The 24,448-nt window shown below is 42.9% G+C and overlaps 1 protein-coding gene across 9 annotated transcripts in view; it reads right to left on the minus strand.

Moving 5' to 3' along the window:
• ANKRD44 (ankyrin repeat domain 44) overlaps positions 1-24,448 on the minus strand; it is a 372,760-nt gene that overhangs the window by 117,551 nt on the left and 230,761 nt on the right. For 7 of the 9 annotated variants that reach the window (XR_012678247.1, XM_075179968.1, XM_075179969.1 and 4 more), the window contains 4 exons: positions 23,457-23,520; positions 21,034-21,102; positions 4,189-4,329; positions 3,760-3,843 (listed from right to left, as the gene is read on the minus strand). Coding sequence is in view for 8 of the 9 variants with exons in the window: in XM_075179968.1 (XP_075036069.1) it covers positions 3,760-3,843; positions 4,189-4,329; positions 21,034-21,102; positions 23,457-23,520 (358 nt within the window). In the remaining variant the exon portion in view is untranslated. The remainder of the gene's footprint in view (positions 1-3,759; positions 3,844-4,188; positions 4,330-21,033; positions 21,103-23,456; positions 23,521-24,448) is intronic. The other 2 variants (XM_075179970.1, XM_075179966.1) reach the window with 1 other exon arrangement.

The following is a 24,448-nucleotide window of genomic DNA, read 5'->3' on the forward strand; positions in this document are numbered from 1 at the left end:
GAACTCCGAACCCGGTTTAGGCCTGGAACTGGAAGTCGGTACCTGGAGACACAGAAATGGCTCCAGAAGGTGAATGACTCAGAACAACCTACTACCCCAGATAGCCAATAGGAGAGACAAGGATAGATTGATGAGAGGAGAACAGAAGATAACAGCTGGAATCTGTACACAAGCTGATAAAATGAAGGTAAATCCACACAAGGAATAAATGACCAAAGTACTTATTTCAGCAGGCAGAATGAAGCTGAATTCACACGATGGGTTAATGGTTTGCAGGTCATATAACAGCATACACGTTGAATCTGAACTCACACAGAGGGTTAATGGTAAAAGTCCATATAACAGCAAACACGATGAAGCTAAACTCACTCAGGGGCCTATTTATCAAAGTATTCCCCCCTTGAAAAGTGCCGAAAACAACGTTTTCGGGGCTTTACCGGTAAAATCCCTATGTATTAAGCTAGCATCGCAGCAGATATCAGAGATATCTGCTGCTTTGCACCTATTAGCGTTTATCTGAGCACTCCCCATAACAATGTATGGGGAGCGCTCAGCATCGCTATGTATCAAACTCTGACAATTAAAATGTTTCTCAATTTCTACATGAAAATGTACATCATCTGAAGCTGGCGTACATTTTCATAAGTGAGAGTTTTCTTACCTGTCAGCTCAGCAGAGCTGGACGGCGTCTGTGTGGAGGGGTGGAGGGATGTGATCCCTCCCAGTCACATGTCAGAGTTCACCAGAGTTCACTGTTCTGGTCACTACTTTTACCATGCAATATACCCATCTAGTAGTTTAATGTACATTTAATTATCCATAAATATTGCTTTTTATAAATGAAAGAATGTGAGTCCTGTCTCATTTGTTATTGGGTGCACTTTGCCGTTAACCCCTGAAATTTGTAGTCATTGTTTTATCAATTAATTTTAGCAGTTAGTATGGCAGTATTTGTATTACTGCTGCTTCAGTAATGCTGTCCGTCTCACAAGAAACACAGAATAGCAGTGGGGGATGACTCTGCACATGCCGGTAATTTACAGTCAGCGCATGGGCAGTAAACAGAACAAACAAGAGAAGATCACCACAGCTTTCAAGAAGGAGATAAGACTGCGATACCCTGGTGAGTCACTTCTCAGAGACAGCAGGTTATCGGCACTGCTGTCCCTGAGATTTTTTTTAATACATTGCCGTTACTTTTCAACCCTTATCAAGGAGATAAGGATTGAAAAGTATCAACTGAAAAAAAACGAAGAGTGATAAATAGACCCCTCAGAGTTAATGGTAGAAATCCATAGAACAGCAAACAGAGTAAAGCTGAACTCCCACGAAGGATGTTTGTTCAGATCTGTATACAGCAGTCAGGATTGAAGCAGCAACCAACAGGAACTGTGAGAGTCTGGAACTAGGAAAGTGTTGCACTGGCAATTTGCTAAGTGGAGGAGGAGACTCTTATAGTCTGCAGAGGAAGCCAATTGGTGGATGAGATCAGAGAGTAAATGTATTAAGCTCCGGGTTTTTTAACACCCGCGAGTTCGGCGTTTAAATTTAAAGCGGCGCTGCCTTGTAAAGGGAGCTTAATACATTTACCCCCATGTGTTCAGACTCCGCTGAATGTTTGGCAAATGCCTCACCCAAGATGGCAGCCTCCAGTACTGGAGACAGAAGTCACACTTGTCCAGGATAGAATGCTGCAATCGACCAGGAGGGAGATGTACGGTGATATGGTACCGCCGAGTGGTGTAAACAGCACTAAGGCCCCGATTCCTGACAATTTCTGCATGCGTTCTAATAGGACTTTATATTGCACATATGCATGTGTGTATCCTTGTCTGGTCTTTCTACATATAGCAAGTAACCTTTAGCCAGAACATACTTTTACCTAGATATAAATTAAACTGTATATAGAGATCAGCTTGCATTTGAATGTAACCTAGTTGAAGTTTTGTGCTTGTTTTTTAAATAAACATCGCATGCAGGTTGCATACAGAGATGAATCAGATCCTGGATATCATAAAGCTTACTTAAAAGACATGTATATTGGACTAAGCATCCTTAATATATATAGTACACACTGTATTGTTTTTTTCCTGCTCTTTATAAGGAAAACAATAATTGTCAAACGCATAAGTGGAAAAAAAATAAAAAAAAGGAATATTATTTGACATAACGCAGTATAGGTGAATAAAATTATGGGAGAATAATGCACATGATAAAGTGATTAGGTAGACCACATCTTGAATACGAGGCACAGTTTTGGGCACCTCACCAAGAGAAATATCTTTAAGTACTCAGGGTTCAAAGGTGAGCAACCCTATTAATAAAGTGAATGGAAGGACTAAATTGTACAGAAGGGAAAAGGACAACTTAGAGATGACCTAATTTATATGTATTAATATATATAAGGACAATGCAAGTATTTGTCTAACTAACTTTTAGGAACAAGGACCACATAAAGGACACGGGTTATCAATTGCTAATGGAAGAAAGGCTGTTTCATTGTAAGTATAGAAAAGGTTTCTTTACTGTAAGGGAAATTAAGATTTAGAATTCCTTACCATATGAGGTGATGATTACAAATTCACTAAGAGAACGTTAAAATGCATTTGAAGCTGCACTTACAGAAAATTGTATCTGTATCATTAATCGGTAGAGGACATTATTAGGGTTATTGAACCAGAGAGTTTATCCCATTTTTTGATCAGGAGAAATCTCCTACCCCCTTTCCTGTGATGCTAAATTAGCTACTGTATATATGCCTTCCTCTGGATTAATGCAATTATAAAAATATGAACGTTTGAAGTTGAGGGACCAGTGCAGTGTCTATTTTTGTAACTTAACTTGCTTAGATGAATGCACATGTGCCAATTACACTGAATGTACTTGGGTGCATACACAGCTTCCAAAAGAAATTTCAGCTTTTCACTAACTAAATTCCAGAGGTAATTATGCAGTCTATTTTTATGTCTGATAATCTGTGCTACCAGCCTTCACAAAGGATCTTACAATAACCACATTGGTTCTGTACCATTCACATAGCATTGGCTTACCTGTTCCCCGCTCTGCCGCGCTTCCGGCGATGTCCTAGCAGCTGTCATGAACTCCTGGGCGGGTGTCAGCGATTTCCTCTGCTCGCGCCCCCGCACTTCCGGCTTCTGTCGGCAGCGGTCATGTGACTCCTGGGCGGGGAATTCAAATTCTATATCTACTCTGCTCTGACACACTATCTGTGTCAGAGCAACGTGTTTTCCTTCTTCTGGCTCCCTCTCCTGTGTTCCTGCCTCCTGTGTTCTCCTGCATTGTTCCAGATTCCTGTGTACCGACCCGGCTGTGTTCCTGACTATCCTCTGGTCTCATCCCTAGTAATTCGCATTGGACAGATTCCGTGTACCAAACCAGCTTCCGTTCCAGACTACCATCCTCCGGAATTCACGTTTAGTGTGCTGTACTTACTTGCACCTACCTGTCCTATTTATCCCTCTGCCTATCCATCACATAGAGCTTTCTCCTTACGTCAGTAGGCTAACCTGGGGGCCGCGACCTGCGGTTCTCCGGCAGCAAAACCCATCCTGCCTTGCGGTGGTTCTTGGTGAAGACCGGGAGGGCCGTTAGACTCCGCGCCCTAGGAAGGCTTGCGAAAATACTGACTAAGGTAACCAGAACCGTAACATCAGTGCACCCTCCCACATCCTGCCCGATTCCCTAGTGAAGTGGGTGGGGACAGGGCTTAATTATCTTATTCACAGTAAATCGCCTCACCGTGCCCAGGGGTTGGGGTTGAGGCCACAATAACACAATAAACGCCCCTGCACTCGCCACCAGGATCTCCCTTTGAGGGATCTCCTGCAGAGGAGATACAAGATGTTACAAAAGTATGAGGAGCAATTGCATCCTAAGTCGACAATCAGACAGCTCTCTGCCAGCCTGTAATTAAATACTCCATTTGTTTCAATTTTCTTTGCCCTAATTATTTGCATTACTCACCTTTGAGTAATAAGCAATAAAAAAAATCTAATTTCACATAGTTCTTTACACATAACTCTTTTTGTAATTAATAAAAGCATACTGTCAAATGTAAAAAAAGAATATTCTAATTTCATACACCTAATAGCTAACACATGTGATGTAATCCGCTTATACATATCCACTTTATACATATCCAGAAAATGGTATAAATGTTGCACTTACTTCCTGTCAATATCTGAAGATGCAGCATAGTGCAAGGGAGACCTCCCCCATTCATCTGTTTCATTAACATTCACTCCAGAATTTACTAAAATTTCAACACAATCAAGGTGGCAGTTGGCAGATGCATAATGTAAGGATGTCCTGAAAAATTAAAATATCATTATAGATACAAACATTTATGTACTGTTAAAGCAAATCTAAAAATTAAATAGGATTCAGAATGACACTGTTTGACAATTGAATATTAAAACTACTGTGCTTAAATGTGGATGCCTCTTGTTTATTTGCTCTTTTTTTTCATTGTTATTTTTTAAATAAAGAAATAAACACAAGATTCTTTAAATAAATAATATATGTACAAGCAGTAAGATGTTTAAATGGCAAAAACAATTAAATTAACTAACATTAAAATATAGAAAGCTAAGCAATGAGGAGCTGATACCAATTTGGACATTCGACAGTTTGAGCAGTGCAAATTATGCAAATTGTCTCTGTGCCTGCTGGAGAGGTGAGATGGGAGGGGCTATCTAATATAGGCCAAGTACTATAAAGAGGTGTTCATGTAATTGTGAACAGATGCAGACCCGTGCAGAGCAAAAATATACCTACCAAAGCCTGACGGCAGGAGCAAATATAGGCTGATGATGAATACGTTCGCCAGCACTAGCTATCCGATTCTGAATGGCGTTTCTTGTGGATTCACTAATTAAGCTGATAGGTGCTTTCTTCGATACATGTGCATATATTTTAATTTTGTGAGTGTATTATAGCAGGTTATTGTAATAATATATTTAGATATTTTATAATTCTTATATTTTTTTTGTTATTATACCTCCTGCACATAAGAGTTTTTATTTATTTTATTACAACAAAAAACGTACAACAAAGAACACCTCCAACGAAGAGATTTCAGGCAATAAATTAATAAATTGTATTTAAGGGTTGGGTACACTCTGTTGACGGTCAGACTGTTGATGGGTTCAATATGCTTACATGGTTAAAATAGCAACATTGTGACTGTCGACAGTTGCTAAAGGCGATAGTCACAATGTCCACATTCAAAAAGCAATGGCATCGCCAGTTGTCACCGGCGCAACACAGCCGAAAGAACAATACACATAATAATAAAACATTAATTCAACTTGATACTAGCAAAAAGCGTGGCTCCCCCCGATTTTTCTAATACCAGCACTAGGCTTTGTCAGCAGGTGCTGGTGACACTATAGCAGGGGAATGTAATGAATACTTACCCTTCCGCGTTCCCCTGCCGCTCCGTCGGACCCAGAAGCCGCACTTCCGGGTTCAGCGGTCACATGGCCGCTAAAACCTGGGCGGGGAATTCAAGCAGGGCTCTCTATAAAAATCTCGCTCTTACACTTGGTAAGTGTCAGAGCAACTTACCTGTTCCTGGCTCCTGCTTCCTGTTCCTCCTTGTGCCTGCTCCTAGTGTGTTTGACCTCCTGTGTACCGACCCGGCTGGCTGACTTTCTGGATCTGCTTTACCTGTGTACCGACCCGGCTTGCTGACCTCTCTGATTGCCTGTGTCCCTGACCCGGATTGTTTGACGTTCCTCTCTCTACTCGCATATCTGCCATAACTGTGTACCGACCCAGCTTTGCTGACTACTCTGATTGCCTGTGCTCCTGACCCGGATTGTCTGACGCCTCTACTACCTTCTCGCTGCATTCTCCCGCTGCCCCTGCTGCTACACTACTTCTTGTGGCGAGCCTGAGGACCGCGACCTGCGTCTCCCGGCAGCTAAGCCCATCCCGCCTTGCGGCGGTTCTTGGTGAACACCGGGGAGTTCGTTAGACTCCGTACCTCAGGTAAGCCAGCGTTAATCAAGAATAGTCCAGAATCCACTTAATCCGTTACAGGGAATAAGGACAACCAACATCAGGCTGGTCAGCACAGGGCTGTAATTCCTAGGGAGATGGGGTCTGCAAAGAAAAATAAGAGCAGACTTTCTTCCCTAGGGGTACCCAGCCCCGTGATATAAGCACTAGGGCTTTTCCCACGCCCTGGGTGGTGGATGTGTGGTAATAAAAAAGTACTTGATAGTAAATACACCATTTTGGCTTGGTGCACTACAAGCCCCAGCAAACCCAGACTTCCATTAACAAGTTTTAGTACTGCACCTCAGAACTGGGTTGTGGGGAAAGATATTAAGAAAATAATTAAGAAAAAACTATTCTATCTTTATACAAGATTCGATTTTAAAATCCTTACTTGCAGATAACCCAAATGTAGTTTTTAAAATGTAGTTTTTAAAAAAGGGAACAACCTTAAGAACATGTTTGCCTTCAGCCTTTTGAGACAAAGTCCCACTAACCCGCAGAATTCTATGAAGGGTTTGGAGTGGTCCTCCAAAAAAAAACGGATGGCTACTTTAAGTGTTGAGGCACAAGATATCTAATAAATTGCTAATAAATTAAAAGAACTAACTCATGAAGATAAAACATATAAAATACGTAATTTTATTAATTGAAACATCATCATCATTTATTTATATTTATTACATTATATATGCTCTAAAATGTAGCTGAAATTTAATATACTTAGGACGAACCACCAGAACATTAAAGTGTAGACTCCAAGAATAAAGCGCAATATTTTAAACAGAGTGCAAAACCACAGGTGGTTTTCATGAGAAATTGCGGATCAGTTACACCCATGTATAGAGTAATGCTTGCAGGTGTGGGCTGCATTTAAAGAGCTGTGCTCTGTGGATCTCACACTCATTATGCACTTTTACCTTGATGAATAAGGACTCTTGTCAACTTTTTATTAATTTTTTCCTCTGATGAAGCCACTATTATGCGAGTAAATGCGTTAATTACAATGAAATTTAGAACGTATAAAGCTAAAATCGTTAATTGAGATCTAACAGTCTCTCCTGAGAAAAAATTTCCAGTAAAGCAGGATTGAATCAAGACGGACAAGTATAATACCAGCTACTGGTATTTTGGATTGAGACTATTCTTCTCTCTCGCCGATCAGATCACAGACATTTAACTTAGAAGCCGAAGTTTAGAAGATATCATTTAATACGAGACACCAAAGAAAAGTGCAAATACGTCAATATTTTTGGTAATTGGGCTCCACTGATTTATCCGATATATAGCTGCTTATTTGTGATCCCCAGAGAAATATTTAACATAATTAGAGAGATGTAAACACATTTGTATCTATGTATAGGAGTACATTATTTAATTGAGCTATATTTCTTCTGATCAGAAGAGGATATTTAACATCATATCATTATATGTGACCACACTACTGGTATTCAACCTGAATCACATCCATAAGCCTTATTCATTAATGAAAGTAAGGCAATAAAAAAAAAAGGAGTACATTTTATCCGGGACAAACCATGTTACAATGCAAGGGGTGCAAAATAGTTTATTATTTTGCACATACGGAAAATACTGTCTGTTTTTTCATCTAGCACACAAATACTTGATAGCTTTATTTTTACATTGAAATTTAAAGTTGATCTAGGACATGCCCTACCACAACTATAAATATGTCCCCACATTTTAAATTTACTTCCCCATCTAATGCAACATGGTTTTGCCGAGGTGCAAAGTTACTCCTTTTTTTGCTTTACTTTCCTTAATGAATCAGGCCCCATGTGTTTTTTTCTTTTTATTTCAGATCTGTGACGCTTTGGATTCTTTGAGAAAATTTAAACAAGATTTGATATTCATCATTTTTTTAAAATGCTCAACTACACCGCATAATAGAAACATGTGACTAGATTTGATAGTGTTGCAATACCTTTCACACAAACAAAAAATTGCTTAACAATTTATGTTTGCATATTACCTCCAATAGAGAATTGATTGCCTTTGCTAGTTTTTTGAAATATATGGTTATGTTATTTTTAATTTATTAAATGGTGTATTAATCAGACTTGCCAACTCTCCCGAAATATCCGGGAGACTCCCGCATTTTGCGAGAGTCTCCCGGGCTCCCGGGCGAGTGTGGCAATCCCCCGCATCTGGATAATTCTGCCCACTTCCTAGTGAAGTGGGCAGAATTAAGTCCCAAACGCCGCGATTCCTGGTGAATCGCGGCGTTTGGCCCCGCCCCCCGCTGTCAAATGACGCATTTTGCGTCATCACGTCATGGGGGCAGGTCCAAAATGACGTCACTTGGAGCCCCCCCCCCCCCCCCCCCCGTCACGCCCACCTCCTCTGCAGGCTCCCGGATTTCACCAACAGAAAGTTGGTAAGTATGGTATTAATAGACTTTTAGACTAAGTTTTATCATCTGGCACCAGACATTTTCCAGCGCTGTGAGTTCAGTAATAACTAATAGGAACAAGGCCGCCAAGAGGATTTTTGAGCCCCGATAGAGCTACTTCATGGGGCCCCCTATAGGCAATTAGCATGTAAACTCATGAGCGCCACTAAAGGGGTGTGGCCAAACAATTGGGGCGTGGCTGTGCATCATTGGGGGCATGTCTAGCAGGTAAAAAAGCACTAGGCCACCCTCCTACAGAAAAATGCATTACTCACACATGTCCCCACTTCCCACATGATTTAATCACATGTGCCCCCCGCTGCCCACATGCTTTAATCATACTTGCCCCCCTCTACCCACTTGCTTTAATCACACATGCACCTCTCTGCCCAGCAGCTATAGTCACACATGACCCCTTTTTGCCCACATGCTTTACTCACACATGCCCCTCTCTGCCCAGAAGCTTTAAAAATGCATGACCCCAATCTGCCCACCAGCTTTAAAAACGCATGGTCACAATCTGCCCAGCACCTTTAAAAACGCATGCCCACAATCTGCCCAGCACCTTTAGTCACACATAGCGCTCTCTGCCCAGCACCTTTGGTCACACATGCCCATCTATGCCCAGCACATCTAGTCACACATGCCCATCTATGCCCAGCACATCTACTCACACATGCCCATCTCTGAACAGCACCTTTAGTCACAGATGCCCATCTCTGAACAGCACCTTTAGTCACAGATGCCCATCTCTGAACAGCACCTTTAGTCACAGATGCCCATCTCTGAACAGCACCTTTAGTTCAGATGCCGATCTCTGAACAGCACCTTTAGTCACAGATGCCCATCTCTGAACAGGACCTTTAGTCACAGATGCCCATCTCTGAACAGCACCTTTAGTCACAGATGTCCATCTCTGAACAGCACCTTTAGTCACAGATGCCCATCTCTGAACAGCACCTTTAGTCACAGATGCCCATCTCTGAACAGCACCTTTAGTCACAGATGCCCATCTCTGAACAGCACCTTTAGTCACAGATGCCCATATCTGAACAGCACCTTTAGTCACAGATGCCCATCTCTGAACAGCACCTTTAGTCACAGATGCCCATCTCTGCACAGCACCTCTAGTCACAGATGCCCATCTCTGCACAGCACCTCTAGTCACACATGCCCATCTCTGCCCAGCACCTTTAGTCACACATGCCCATCTCTACCCAGCACCTTTAGTCACACATGCCCACCTCTCCAGCACTCCTTCTTACCTTATTCTCTACTGCACAGCACACAGGATGGAAAGATATCCAGCAGCCCACCCGCACTGAGTACCATGTGACCGCTGCGGTCACATGACCTGGTGATCTGTCACAGTGGCGTCTGAAGGTACCTCAGCTGAAGGGTAATAAGCCACTACCGATTTCCCCCCCCTCCCTGTACTTGCGGGTGTGCGCGCACGCGACACTCGCTACAGGGGGGAGAGGTGAGAACTCCAGTGGGGCCCCACAGGCAGCTCCGGGCCCGGGTAATTTGTACACGCCCCCCCCCCCCCCCCCAGCGCGCCTGAATAGGCAACGTGTATTTTGATATAAAAAGGGAACATATATTAAGTCTGGGAATTATGAAAAATATGTTTCTGAATGATGACTAAATTGGTCTCTGATATTATGTTATCATTCCTTAAGCAAAATATGTCATCTCAAAAGTGTTTGAAAGCAAAGGTGGACTGAGGTAGCTCAGGCACATGGTGCAAGAATGGTATGCCATAGAAGCTGTTTAGTAACCAAAACGATCACAATGTGTAAATGTAAATATTATTGTTTGCTCACAGTTATTAAAGAAAAATCTGGACAATAAATCTAACATTTAATTTGGTCAAACTTTAAATTTTGTAGAAGACACTTTACATTAAAATATGAAACTTGTTTTCACAATAGTTTCCCTTTAAATCAGGATTGTCCAACTCGCGGCCCGCATGCGGCCCAGCACGCCTGTAAATGTGGCCCAGAAGGAGTTTTGGTTGTGGCAAGGGGGCAGCACTGTTAATGGAAAAAAAAAAATCATGCAAAAAAAAAAAGAAAAGAAAATACTTACCTTGCGGTCACGCGGTCACGTCAGCTGGTACTCCGGCTCCCTCCCTTGTCTCCTCCTCCGTGCGGTGCTCGCAGTGAATGTCGGGCGTGATATCATCACGTCCAACATCCATTGCGGAGCGCAGCACAGAGGAATCACACGCGCGAGAAGAACAATCAGAAGCACAGAATTGGAGAAAAGAAGAGAAGAGGACAGGAGAACAAGCCGATTAAAAGGTAAATTAAGGGGGATTTTTTTTTATTATTTCAAGGGACGCTGACCAGTGAATAAAAGTCAGCTGGTCCTGGAGCATCATGGACCTTATCTCCCTGCTACATACTTCTACTTGTAATACTAATGGGGCATTATATATTATTCTCTTTGGCCCATTATAAGTTGTTGTTCCTTAGCTAACATAGTGGTGTAATTAACAAAACAGGTCACAATTTGGGGTCACAGTGATGTATATGTCAGGTACCGCAGGCCTGGTCAGGGCACCCTGATATACAATGCCTGGCTTAAATGCACTTAATTGATATTGCATCGAAACAATACAAAAAGTGATTATAGTATAATAACTAGTGAGGATTTTTTGAACAGGGCGATTGAAAGGTAATTATAGGGGATTTGAAAAAAAAGTGATATATATATATATATATATATATATATATATATATATATATCAATTTTTTTCTCATAAATATATGTTAACTATGTTTTTTATGGTTTTTTTGGATGATCAGCTATCGTTATTGTTAGTGTATCTTATGTGCGGCCCAAACCAAATCCTCGTCTTCCAATGTGGCCCAGGGAAGCTAAAAGGTTGGACACCCCTGCTTTAAATCTTTTTTTAATTCGTTTTATTTAAATTAAGTAAAACAAGAAAACAAGCTCAAAATTATAGGGCACAGACTTGTTTGGTTGGAGGGCTGCATTGTGAGGTAGGAGTCAGTTAAAGGGGCTGTAATAAAACTTAACATGCTTACACAAAGTAAGTAGAAGTCTTATCACCCCTCTTATTCTGGTAGCAGCACATTCAGTCCACCACCCACCCGTAGCATCATATTCCCCTCCTCCCACCGTAGCAGCATCCCCCTCCCACCGTAGCTGCACACTCTCCCCCTCCTTTAGCAAATATTATTCCCTCTTCCCCCCGTAGCAGCATTTTCCTACCTTTTCCTCCCTGTAGCCAGGGCTGCCGAGAAGGGGGGTGGAGCGTGCACTAATTACCCGGCCCGGGGCCTCACTGCCCAGGTTCTTTTTTTTTTTTGTATTGTTTAAGCTTTTTTTTTCTGTTGCAGCTTTTTTTTTTCTTTTTCGTGGGGGTGTGGGAGGGGTAGCATACGGTTTCGGGGCTCAGCCATTTCGTTGGTGGGGGGAGCTGGGTAGTAAAAAAAACCTAAAAAAAAAAGATACAGCTACTCACATGATTGCATCGCCGGCGTGCCTCTTCCTCCCTCCTCTCTGTTTACACTGCATGTCGGGCGTGACGTCATCAAGTCACGCCTGACATTCAGTGAGCAGCAGCGCAGAGAGCAGGCGTGGGCTGGCACAGTTCAGCCCGGGGGGCGCACAGGCGGCCGCATCGCTTGCTTTGCGATGCGGCCGCAGGTAATCTGGAAAAAAAACATGCATCCACGGCGGGGGGCCCGGCCCGAACAGGGGTCAGACTGAGCGGCCCGGGGGACTGATGCGCCCCTGCCCCCTGGGCCAGCCCGCCTCTGGCAGAGAGGACCAAGAAAGAAGCAAGTGGAGAGAAGACAGAAGACAGAAGAGAAGAAAGAAGCTAATAGAAAGGTAAGTAAAAAAAAAAAAAAAAAAGAGAGGAAAGCTGAAAAGCACAGTCTGAGGAAAATGGGGGGGAGAGAGTCACAGTATAGGGAAAATGGGGGGGAGCGAGGCACAGTATGAGGAAAAATGGGGGAGAGGCACATTATGAGGAAAAAGGGGGGAGGCACAGTATGACGAAAAAGGGGGTGAGAGGCACAGTAAGAGGAAAAAAGGGGGGTGAGAGACACAGTAAGAGGAAAAAAGGGGGGGAGAGGCACAATAAGAGGAAAAAAGGGGGGGGAGAGGCACAATAAGAGGAAAAAAGGGGGGGAGAGGCACAGTAAGAGGAAAAAAGGGGGGGAGAGGCACAGTAAGAGGAAAAAAGGGGGGGAGAGGCACAGAATGAGGAAAAAGGGGGGGGAGAGGCACAGAATGAGGAAAAAGGGGAGGGAGAGGCACAGTATGAGGAAAAAGGGGGGGAGAGGCACAGCATGAGGAAAAAGGGGGGGAGAGGCACAGTATGAGGAAAAAGGGGGGGGAGAGGCACAGCATGAGGAAAAGGGGGGGGGAGAGGCACAGCATGAGAAAAAAGGGGGGAGAGGCACAGCATGAGAAAAAAGGGGGGAGAGGCACAGCATGAGAAAAAAGGGGGGAGAGGCACAGCATGAGAAAAAAGGGGGAGAGAGGCACAATAGTGGGGACTATTAATTTAAGATAGGGTGGTTTGGGGCTACTGAATGTGGGGGTGAGTTTGGGGAGAATGAGGTCTCTTTATTAAATGTTCCTATGAATTACTTAATGGCCGTGATGGTTGCAGGAAATAGGTATATTTCTGAAATGTAAATACTATTAATTTATTGCTGGGGCTGTTTGTAGGGAGGAAAATAGGTTTATTTATTAAATGGGAATACTATTATTATAATGTTGGGGCTGGAGGAAGGCCTAATTATTAATTGTGGGTGCTATTGATGTAACGCCAGGGTTGGCTGTAATTTTCTAAAATGTACCAATTTTTTTTTTCAAAATATGGCACCCAACATTCCAGGTTCCAGACAAGCCATAAACTAAAGAAGTCTGCAGCCACAGGTGGTGAAAGTGAGAAGAACAGTTAGGAGAGAGCAGCAGAGTCTGTGAAATGTTGTGATTCTAGTGGGACAATCCCAATTTTTGGTGACAGTTCAATGGTGTACACAACAATGCAGTTTTTTTGTGTGTAGGAGGGTGACCTGACCACACCCAATGATGCATAACCACGCCCCCAATTGTATGAACACACCCATTAGCAAAAAATGTTTACATTCTCAGCTATAAAGGGGCCCCATGAAGTTGTTGTACCGGGGACCTGAATTCCTCTTGGCAACCCTGCCTGTAGTAGCACATTCTCACCTCTTCCCCCCCTGAGGCAGCACTCTCCCCCCTTTTCCCCCCTGTAGCAGCACATTCTCGGCTCTTCCACCTCTAACAGCACATTCTCGGCTCTTCCACCTCTAACAGCACATTCTCGGCTCTTCCACCTCCAACAGCACATTCTCGGCTCTTCCACCTCCAACAGCACATTCTCGGCTCTTCCACCTCCAACAGCACATTCTCGGCTCTTCCACCTCCAACAGCACATTCTCGGCTCTTCCACCTCCAACAGCACATTCTCGGCTCTTCCACCTCCAACAGCACATTCTCACCTCTTCCACCTCCAACAGCACATTCTCACCTCTTCCACCTGTAACAGCATATTCTCACCTCTTCCACCTGTAACAGCACATTCTCACCTCTTCCACCTGTAACAGCACATTCTCACCTCTTCCACCTGTAACAGCACATTCTCACCTCTTCCACCTGTAACAGCACATTCTCACCTCTTCCACCTGTAACAGCACATTCTCACCTCTTCCACCTGTAACAGCACATTCTCACCTCTGCCACCTGTAACAGCACATTCTCACCTCTCCCACCTGTAACAGCACATTCTCACCTCTCCCACCTGTAACATCACATTCTCACCTCTCCCACCTGTAACATCACATTCTCACCACTTCCACCTGTAACAGCACATTATCACCTCTTCCACCTGTAACAGCACATTCTCCCCTCTTCCACCTGTAACAGCACAATCTCCCCTCTTCCCCCCTGTAGCAGCACATTCTTCCCTCTTTTACCTGTAACAGCACAATCTCCCCTCTTCCCCCCTGTAGCAGCACATTCTCCCCTCTTTCACCTGTAACAGCACATTCTCACCTCTTCTACCTGTAACAGCACATTCTCCCCTCTAACTCCTGTAACAGCACATTCTCCCCTCTTCTACCTGTAACAGCACAATCTCCCCTCTTCCCCCCTGTAGCAGCACATTCTCCTCTCTTCCCCCTGTAGCAGCACATTCTCCCCTTTTCCTCCTGTAGCAGCACATTCTCACCTCTTCCACCTGTAACAGCACATTCTCCCCTCTTCTTCCTGTAGCATCACATTCTCCCCTTTTCCTCCTGTAGCAGCACATTCTCACCTCTCCACCTGTAACAGCACATTCTCCCCTCTTCTTCCTGTAGCAGTACAGTCTCACCCCTTTTCCACCTGTAACAGCACATTTTCCCCTCTAACTCCTGTAACAGCACATTCTCCCCTCTTCTACCTGTAACAGCACATTCTCCCCTCTTCCTCGTGTAACAGCACATTCTCCCCTCTTCCTCCTGTAACAGCACATTCTCCCCTCTTCTACCTGTAACAGCACATTCTCCCCTCTTCTACCTGTAACAGCACATTCTCCCCTCTTCTACCTGTAACAGCACATTCTCCCCTCTTCCTCCTGTAACAGCACATTCTCCCCTCTTCTACCTGTAACAGCACATTCTCCCCTCTTCTACCTGTAACAGCACATTCTCCCCTCTTCTACCTGTAACAGCACATTCTCCCCTCTTCCTCCTGTAACAGCACATTCTCCCCTCTTCCTCCTGTAACAGCACATTCTCCCCTCTTCCTGCTGTAACAGCACATTCTTCCCTCTTCCCTGTAGCAACACATTTTTCTTCCTCCTCCCTGTAGCAACACATTATACCCTCCCCCACCCACTCTTGTAGCAGCACATTAACACATGTCCACCTCTCAAACAGCAACACATTACTCTGCAAATTACTTATTTAGTGAGAGAATAAATAAGTAGGCACAATCACACATCCAAAATTTGCAGATTTGCCTAAGCATACTCTAGGTCTGTAAACTATTTTTTTCAGAAACTGATGTCATTTGGGCCATTCATTTAATTGCCATGACATTCATGGTAACAATGGGTGCAAAAATAAATGTCTTCTAAACTTGTCATTAACACCATTAGCTAGCCAAGATTAAAAATACCCAGGTAATACAACTAGTGTTTTACATTTTTTTATGTTTAAACAGGAAACAAGTGTAGAAAGAAGATATAGAATAGGTTATTTTACCCATTTTTAATCTAAGTACTGGTGACACTGGTCAACGACGTAGTATGTGCACAAAGGGTAAATTGAGGTCATGAGGAAAACAAATTTGGATAAGAGGCCCTGGTGCAGCTTATCAAATAGGCTTCTTTTGAGAATCATGCAAAACCTGACAAACCAAAAAGCAGACCAAAAATACAAATCACCATATTGCTTTCATTGATGCCTTTTCTGATGGTTATGAGGCTGATGATGATGTTGATCAGACAGGAACTCAAGTAGCGCCTGATGACAACTGTAAAGTGCATGGTCCAAGTCATCGTTTCTTAATGTTTGGAATAATTCCACTGGAAAATTCCACTACAGCTAAAGCCTCCAACCATTGCTTGGAGGAGTATACAGAGCAAAATTACAGCAGGATAATTCTTAAAGCACTGTCCCAAATGTGCACTTTGCAAAAATGATAGCTGTATAAATGAAGCTTTTGAAGTTTAATGAATCTACCTCATTTCAGGAATTGATGGCTTGTGCAGAATAGCAATAGCAAGTACATGGTCACTGTGTGGCCATAATTGTTATTTACAGGGTCAATATAGATCTTTATGTGCTCACTAGATAATTCTACAATCTGCAAAATAATACCACAGGTGCTATACCATCACCGTGATCATCATCATCACAGTTATCATCAGTGTCACTATCATCACCATTAGCTTCAAAGCTTTTAACAAAAGAACACAAGAAGTGCCAATGAACTCACGTGCATCTAACAAAACTTACATAAATTGCAAAATTGAGCACTAGTTATCCTTCAGAGAACTAAATATTGGAAATCTTATATCTGACAATTACATCAATATCATTGCCACATACCAAACATCCCATATTTTGTTTTGCTCATGTGCTCACCTTCATTGTAAAGATATTCTTGCACACTTATAAAGGGATTGAAAGCATAGCAATTTCAAGAAAGATCAGTGCCCATTTTGACAGATAATATTGCACAAGAAAAGGTCTTACCATGTTACAAGATTGCAACAATATCAGTTCATAATTGACCTTCCAAAGGAATTCTACCATGGTTATGCTTGAGAGACTGCATGAGCAAATAAAAACCTTCAACGACTATGTTATGTTACACTTTATTGAAGTGACCAAGGTTGTTAGCAGGGATGATTGGGTGTTAACAACATTTTAACCATCCTTTCATTTGCTAGAGCAGTATTAAGCAGCATGAGACAGGATAATCACCACAACAAAACTCCAGGGAACACCCTGAGTGGGGATAGTGTCCAGATCTTTGGAGGCAATTATTATCAGAGACTTTTTCTGACATCGGCCCAATTATTCTGCCCTAAGAGGAACTTAGAAGTCATCCTCCGCCCGATATGCTGAAAACAACTGGTGGTGAGTAATTATTATTAGTACAGTACAGTTTTGATGAACTTTTCCACTATATATGCCACCTTGTGTATTGGATATCATTATTATGGGCTCTGGACTTACACATTAGAGTTGTTTCTCAGCTCATCAAGGAGTATTCTATTGAACATATCCTTTAGAGTATATCTGTGGACTAACTTTGAGTACTTCTGGATAATTAATCCTCTAACTCAATTTGGTACTCTACCTATATTTCACTTTGCAGTATTGTGTACTATTATTGATTTATTTGGGGTCCGGAAAATACAGCTGTGTATATTATTTTTTTAATTTTGGTATTTCCACATTAAAACGGTCCTTAATACAGCATAAATTTGCATTGCGCCTTGGAGTTTGATCTTTTTACTGTTCCCACTTAGAGGAAAGGGATCATCCTCTTATACATCATCTCCCAAACAGGCTGCACAATACACACAAGAGGAAGCGCTGCTTTTCTACCTATAATTTTTTCTCCATCCTTCATTACTACATGTGTTTTATGATGGCTGCATCCCTGACGTTCCCATTCTTAGGCTGTCTCTCCCTTTATACTTTATTTTACCTATGCCCCTGCACCATCTTCTCCTCTGTCCCTCTCAAATATCCCCCTGCACCATCTTCTCCCATGTCCCTTTCACTTAACCCCCTGCATAATCTTCTACCCTGTCTCCCTTGCACCATCTTCTCATCTGCCCCTCTCACATATCCCCCTGCACCTTCTTCTCCCCTGTCCCTCTCACATATCCCTCTGCACCATCTTCTCCTCAGTCTCTCTCAGATGTCGTCCTGCACAATGTTCTCCAGTGTCTCTCTCACATGTCTCCCTGCACCATGTTCTCCCCTATCTCTCTCACATGTCTCCCTCCACCATCTTCTACCCTGTCCCTCTCCTCTACCCTGTCCCTCTCACACTCGCAGCAATCCAACCCCCACAAAACACGACTCGTGGCAAACCCAACCCCCACCCCTTGCGACTTGCTGCAAACTGCCCCCCCCCCCTCCTTCAGAAAAAAAACCATTAACAAATTCTCAGGTCAGAACTGGAAACTGTTTCCAGATTGCAGAGAACAGTGCCAGTTTAGAAGTGCCGGTATGACATACCGTATCATACCGCCACACTTCGAGCACTGCAATTGTACAAATAATCTTTTAAAATTTAGAATATTAATAATACAAAATGAACAAAAGAGCTACAGCATATTGTGAAAATGTGTAATGACAAGGGCTGGAAATGACTTTCTTTGTATTTGTCAAGAAATTTGATTCCAATGTTGCTCCTGAAAATTATAAATTTGTCAATACAAACTTACCCTTTTTTCCCATCTTCAATTATGCACAAATCCTTTCCATAGACATTTCCAACTCTTCAGGCCCAGGGCCTGATTATTCAATAGGGTGACTAGGCTAAAACCTAGGGCACAAGGCTTTTGGGGGTGCAAAATTGTTGGGAGTGCAAAATTGTGACAGGAAAGGCATAAACTAAAATAAATTTTAAAATATAAAAAAATAGTTGTTCTGGAAATAGAAAAATGTAGTAAGATTTTAATCTTAATGTATTCTCATGATAAAGGCTGAAGACATTTAGTCATCCTCAGACGGGCACTTGAGGATACACCTTCACCCGTTCACCCTCAGTAGTGCTTGTTCCCCTATTTTAATGAACTCAAATGAGTGACAAAGATTGCCGTGACCCGTTTAAAAAGGCAAGTGGAGCGGAGTCCTGAAAACATGCGAATGTAAAAATTGGTGGTGGAGGGGTCAAGGCAGCTGGGTTTCTTTTTACCTTTATCCTGGCATGGAAGCAGGGCCAGTGGAATGTGGTAAGCGGGGTAAGTAAGGCAGAGGGCGCCAAGACTGAGGGGCGTTCCCGCTGCCTGCCATCGCCGCTTAACCCCCGGCATATGAAAAAAAAAAAAACGGTGGCGCCGTGCCCTCCTCCCCCTCCCTTCTGCTCCCTTCTCACTGACAGTGTTGGGCGTGACGTCATCACGTCCAGACACTGGCAGTGAGGAGTGCGCAGAGAGGAGCCGTACACCGTGACAGTGAGAAGAGAAGACAGAAGAAGAGAAGAGAAGGAAAGAAGGTCATAGAAATGTAAGTAAATAATGGAGGGGGACAGTACGTGGGGGAAAAAGAGGGGGACAGTACGTGGGGGAAAAAGAGGGGGGAAAGGGGAGGGACACTAAAAAAAAAGGGGCCAGTACGTGGGGGAAAAAGGGGAGGGACACTAAAAAAGAGGGGCCAGTACGTGGGGGGAAAAGGAGGGGGCCAGTACGTGGGGGGAAAAGGAGGGGGCCAGTACGTGGGGGGAAAAGGAGGGGGCCAGTACGTGGGGGGAAAAGGAGGGGGCCAGTACGTGGGGGAAAAGGAGGGGGCCAGTACGTTGGGGGAAAAGGAGGGGGCCAGTACGTGGGGGGAAAAGGAGGGGGCCAGTAGGTGGGGAAAAGGAGGGGGACAGTAGGTGGGGGAAAAGGAGGGGGACAGTAGGTGGGGGAAAAGGAGGGGGACAGTAGGTGGGTGAAAAGGAGGGGGACAGTAGGTGGGGAGTACGTGGAGAAAAACGAGGGGGACAGTATGTGGGGGAAAATGAGGGGGACAGTATGTGGGGGAAAAGAGGGGTACAGTATGTGGAGGGAAAGGAGGGGGACAGTATGTGGAGGGAAAGGAGGGGGACACTAGTGTGGAATAAGGAGGGGCCAGTATGTGGGGAAAAAAGGAGGGGGCAGTGTGTGGGCAAAAACAAGACGGACAGTAATGTTCAAGAAGGAGAGGGACAGTAATGTGGAAAAACGAGAGGGACAGTATCTAGTGAAAAACAAGGGGGACAGTAATGTGAAAAAAGAGGGGGACAGTATGTGGGGAAAAGGAGGGGGGCAGTATGTGGGGAAAAACAAATGGGGCAGTATGTGGGGAAAACGGAGGAGGGCAGTAGTGTGAAAAAATGAGGGGGGCAGTAATGTGGAAAAAGGAGGGGGACAGCAACGTTGATTAAAGAGGGAGGCAGCAGTGTGGATAAGAAGGCGGAAACAGTTTGATGAAGAGAGGGTACGTTGTGATGATTAAGAGGTACAGTGTAATGAAGAGGGTGCACAGTGTGATGAAGAATGGGGCACAACCAAACTAATTTGACAAAAATGTAAAATCTTATTACAAAGAATACATATTCTTCATTTATATTATTCATATAGCAATTCATGTCTGCTGTTTAATGTATTTATTGTATTACTCTCTTTAGTAGTGTATTATATATGATTTGTATTGAAAGAAATAGAATTATTGAATGAACAAATAATTTATACAAGAGGGCGTATAATTATTTTTTGCAGAGGGGCGCCAGACATGTTAGCACTCCCCTTTCATGCAGGGCCTGTGTTATTAGCATATTAGCCTATTGTGGCCTGGACCCTTAATCATGCCTTGTTTCATGTCTACATTTCACCAAAACAATGTCTATGATTCTTGTCATTCTTATGCAACACACTCACTTGCAACAGGCCAGTGTAGAGTATATTCCTATAAGGGTTCAATGACATTTTGTCTACTTCAAGCTAATATTTCAAGAATGTCTCGCTCTCCCAGTATAACCTATCTAGCCTTACCTCTAATGCGATAGAATATAATAGACTACACAAAGATTTCAGGAATTGTAGGACAGAGAAGTGCTATATACACTCTACTGGACTATATATAGCAAATTCTAACAGATAGCATAGGAGTTATAGTTGCAAAATAGGCTTTTTAGAAAGTATACAACAGAAATTACAAATATATATATATATATATATATACACACACACACACACACATACACGAACATACATACATATATATATTTATTTATTTATTTACCGGTGTGTACTGTAAGAGTAATGTAATTTGTTTTAGAGAAAACTCTTCAAATGTTAGCCATGTAAGCAAAAAAAGGACTCTTACCGACCACATTTGTCCAATTTGTTTATATCTGCTCCGCTGTTTTGTAAAAGTTGTATGCATTCCACATTTCTGAAAAAGAAATAAAATATATTTACACATCCCACCCAAATATTTTGCTGATATTTAGAGGCTAGTTCGTGAATTGGCTTGGGCTGGGAAGCCCCCTAGATTTAAACATGATGTTCTATACAGACGAAAAGGGCAGGGTGGCCTGCAGCTGGCCTTATTCTCAAAATACCATCAGGCTGTGCTTCTTAACTGGGTGCTGTAGAGGAATAGAGCCACAGAATCTAAATAGTGGGTCGGGATTGAAGGCCATTCGATGGGAATGCTCCCCACTCTATTCCCCTGGCTACCAAAACTCCCTCACGCTTCCAATCCTACCATTGGACTTACTCTCCAGTTTTGGGCTAGACTACGCAAACTAGAATATATCTCATCCCCAATAAACCCACTCACACCGCTGTCCTTCAACCCGGAGTTCCCTCCAGGGCTACCTCTTCAGACCTAGGGATTGTACCGTTTGTATGAGGAGAGAGTGGTCAACAGTGTCAAATGCAGCAGAGAGATCCAGGAGAATTAGAAGAGAGTAATGGTTATTATTTTTTGCTGTGATCAAATCATTGACAACCTTGGTCAGCGCAGTCTCTATGGAGTGTTGAAAGCGAAAGCCTGACTGAAGAGGATCCAATAGGTTGTTTGCTGTAAGAAAGTGTGTGAGGCGAGTGTAGGCAATTCTCTCGAGAAGCTTGGAGGGGCATGGGAGCTGGGAGATGGGGCGGTAATTTACGAGAGAATTAGGGTCAGAATTCTGTTTTTTTAAAATGGGAGTAATCACTGCATGCTTGAATAGTGATGGAAAAATACCAGTAGAAAGAGATAGATTACAGATTTTAGTTAGGGGGGAATGAGCACAGGAGACAGGGACATACCAATTTGTGAGGGAATGGGATTAAGAGGACAGGAGGTAGAGTAGGAAGGTGAGAAGAGAGTAGAAACTTTCTCTTCATTTGTGGGATCAAATGAAGAGAGAGTGTCAGAGGGTGCTACAAAGGAATTGAGCTGATTGCTTGTCAAGGGAGATGATATCATTTCAAGTCTGATCTTATCAATTTTGTCCTTGAAATAGGAAGCAAGATCCTGTGCACTGAAGTTAGTTGGAGGATTTGGGGCAGGAGGATTCAGAAGAGATTTAAATGTGTTAAAGAGGCGTTTGGGGTTAGAAGCCTGAGCATAGATGAGAGATTGAAAGTAGGTTTGTTTAGCAGTGTCCAGAGCATTTCTATAGGAGTGGTAGATATCAGTATATGTGATGAAATCATTAGCGGTACAAGATTTACGCCAGTGACGTTCTGCCTTACGAGAAAGTTTTTGTAGAGTTCGTGTTACTGTAGTGTGCCACGGTTGGCAACGAATTCTACGCGAAGTATGTAGTGTCGCTGGAGCTACTTGATCCAGGGCAGTTGCTAGGGTTTGATGCAAATGGGGTACTGCCCGATCAGGGGAGGAGAATGTAGAAATTGGGAAGAGAAGGTGTTGGAGAGAGGTGGAAAACTGTTGAAGATCAATAGAGTTTAAATTCCTGCGGTTGTGAGGAGGCTTGGAAGAGTTTGACAATAGGGAGAGTAAAGAACTGGGAGTGAGCGAGTAGCTAATAAGGTGATGATCCGAGAGGGGGAAAGGAGTGTTATGGAAATGAGAAACTGAGCATAGTCTAGAGAAAACAAGATCAAGACAGTGGCCATCCTGATGAGTAGCGGATTCAATCCACTGGGAGAGATCATGTGAGGATGTTAGAGAGAGTAGTTTGGAAGCAGCATTGGAACGTGGATTAGAAATAGGGATGTTGAAATCACCCATGATGATGGTGGGGATGTCAGTAGATAAGAAGTGAGGGAGCCATGCAGAGAATCTGTGACAGGATGGACCGCCTATGCCACCCTGTCTGTTGTTGTTGGGAACCGGCTGGGCTTACTTTGCCACCTTTCCTTATCCCAAAAGCGCCTTCTTGCCGCAGTAGGAGGGGCTTATAATGCTGCCACCATTGAGCTCCTTCTATGGCACTCAGAACCACGTTTTATTCAGTAAAGAATATGTACTATTGTAGAAAACAAAGTGGCCCACAATACTTTCCCGACAGTGGCTTTGCATGATGAAATACACACTTTATTAATGAAGATAAAATAAGAAATAAGTTAATACAAATTTCCATCTACTTTTCCCACAACCATTTACCATGATGAGAGTACCCGAATGAGGCTGGAATAAATGTGCTCAGATTATAGTGAGGACATCCTCTTTGCTTGTACTAAAATTTTTGTAAATGGTCAATTAGAAAACTGGGCAGGACACCAGATTGAAGCAGAATATTGGGGGTAAAGAAGTGGTGGATATGCCATTTAAGGAGTGTGTAACAAACATACCCTCCTGCAGCTGCAGCATGAAGACATGTTCTTCCAAAAATATCTGGTGTATTAATTTCAAAGCCTGGAAACACATAAAATAGTATATTATGTATTAATAATTTACAAATGCATTATTTAAAACAATGGGTATTTCAGAGTAGTCATTAGGCATTCTCATACATACAGTTCAGCATAGTGAATGTGGTACCAGATACTGAATTCAGGTCTAGGAATGTAATATAAAATTTTAATAAACTAAGGGGAGCACTTGGAAGTATTAAGGCTTTCTGAACAACTGAGCAGTGACAGATACATAATTATGACATGCCTTTTCTGCCAGTTTGGGTTGTAAACATTTGGTGAGTTAGTGTAATAGCCTACACCTTGTAATTTATTTTACATATAGGGCTTTAAAATAATTTAAAATCATGGAGACACAATGGGAATGTGAACACTGCTCACATGGGCTTGAAACTGAAAAGAAAAAGTGTAATGAAATATAAGGTGTGGAAAACCTATGAGGTGGCACACAAGTGGATATACACCTCAACATTAAAACCAATGACAAGTGAAGTGAATAACATTGATTATCTTGTTACAATGGAACGTGTCAAGTGGTAGGATATATTAGGCAGCAAGTAAACAGTCAGTTTTTAAGATTACTGTGTTGTAAGCAGGAAAAATGAGCAAGCATAAGGATATGAGCGACTTTGATTAGGGCCAAATTTCTTATGGCTAGATGACTGGGTCAGAACATATTCAAAATGGCAAATTTTGTAGGGTGTTCCTGGTATGCAGTGGTTAGTACCTACCAAAAGTGGTCCATGGAAGGACAACCAGTGAACCAGTGACAGTGTCAAGGGCGCCTAAGGCTCATCGATGCGCGTGGGTAACAAATGCTAGCTTATCTGGTCAAATCCCACAAAAGAGCTACTGTAGCCCAATTACTGAAAACGTTAATGCTGGCTTTGATAGAAAGGTATCAAAACACACAGTGCATCATACTGTAT

Source organism: Mixophyes fleayi, chromosome 7, assembly GCF_038048845.1.
Source record: "Mixophyes fleayi isolate aMixFle1 chromosome 7, aMixFle1.hap1, whole genome shotgun sequence".
Taxonomy (NCBI): Eukaryota; Metazoa; Chordata; class Amphibia; order Anura; family Limnodynastidae; genus Mixophyes; species Mixophyes fleayi.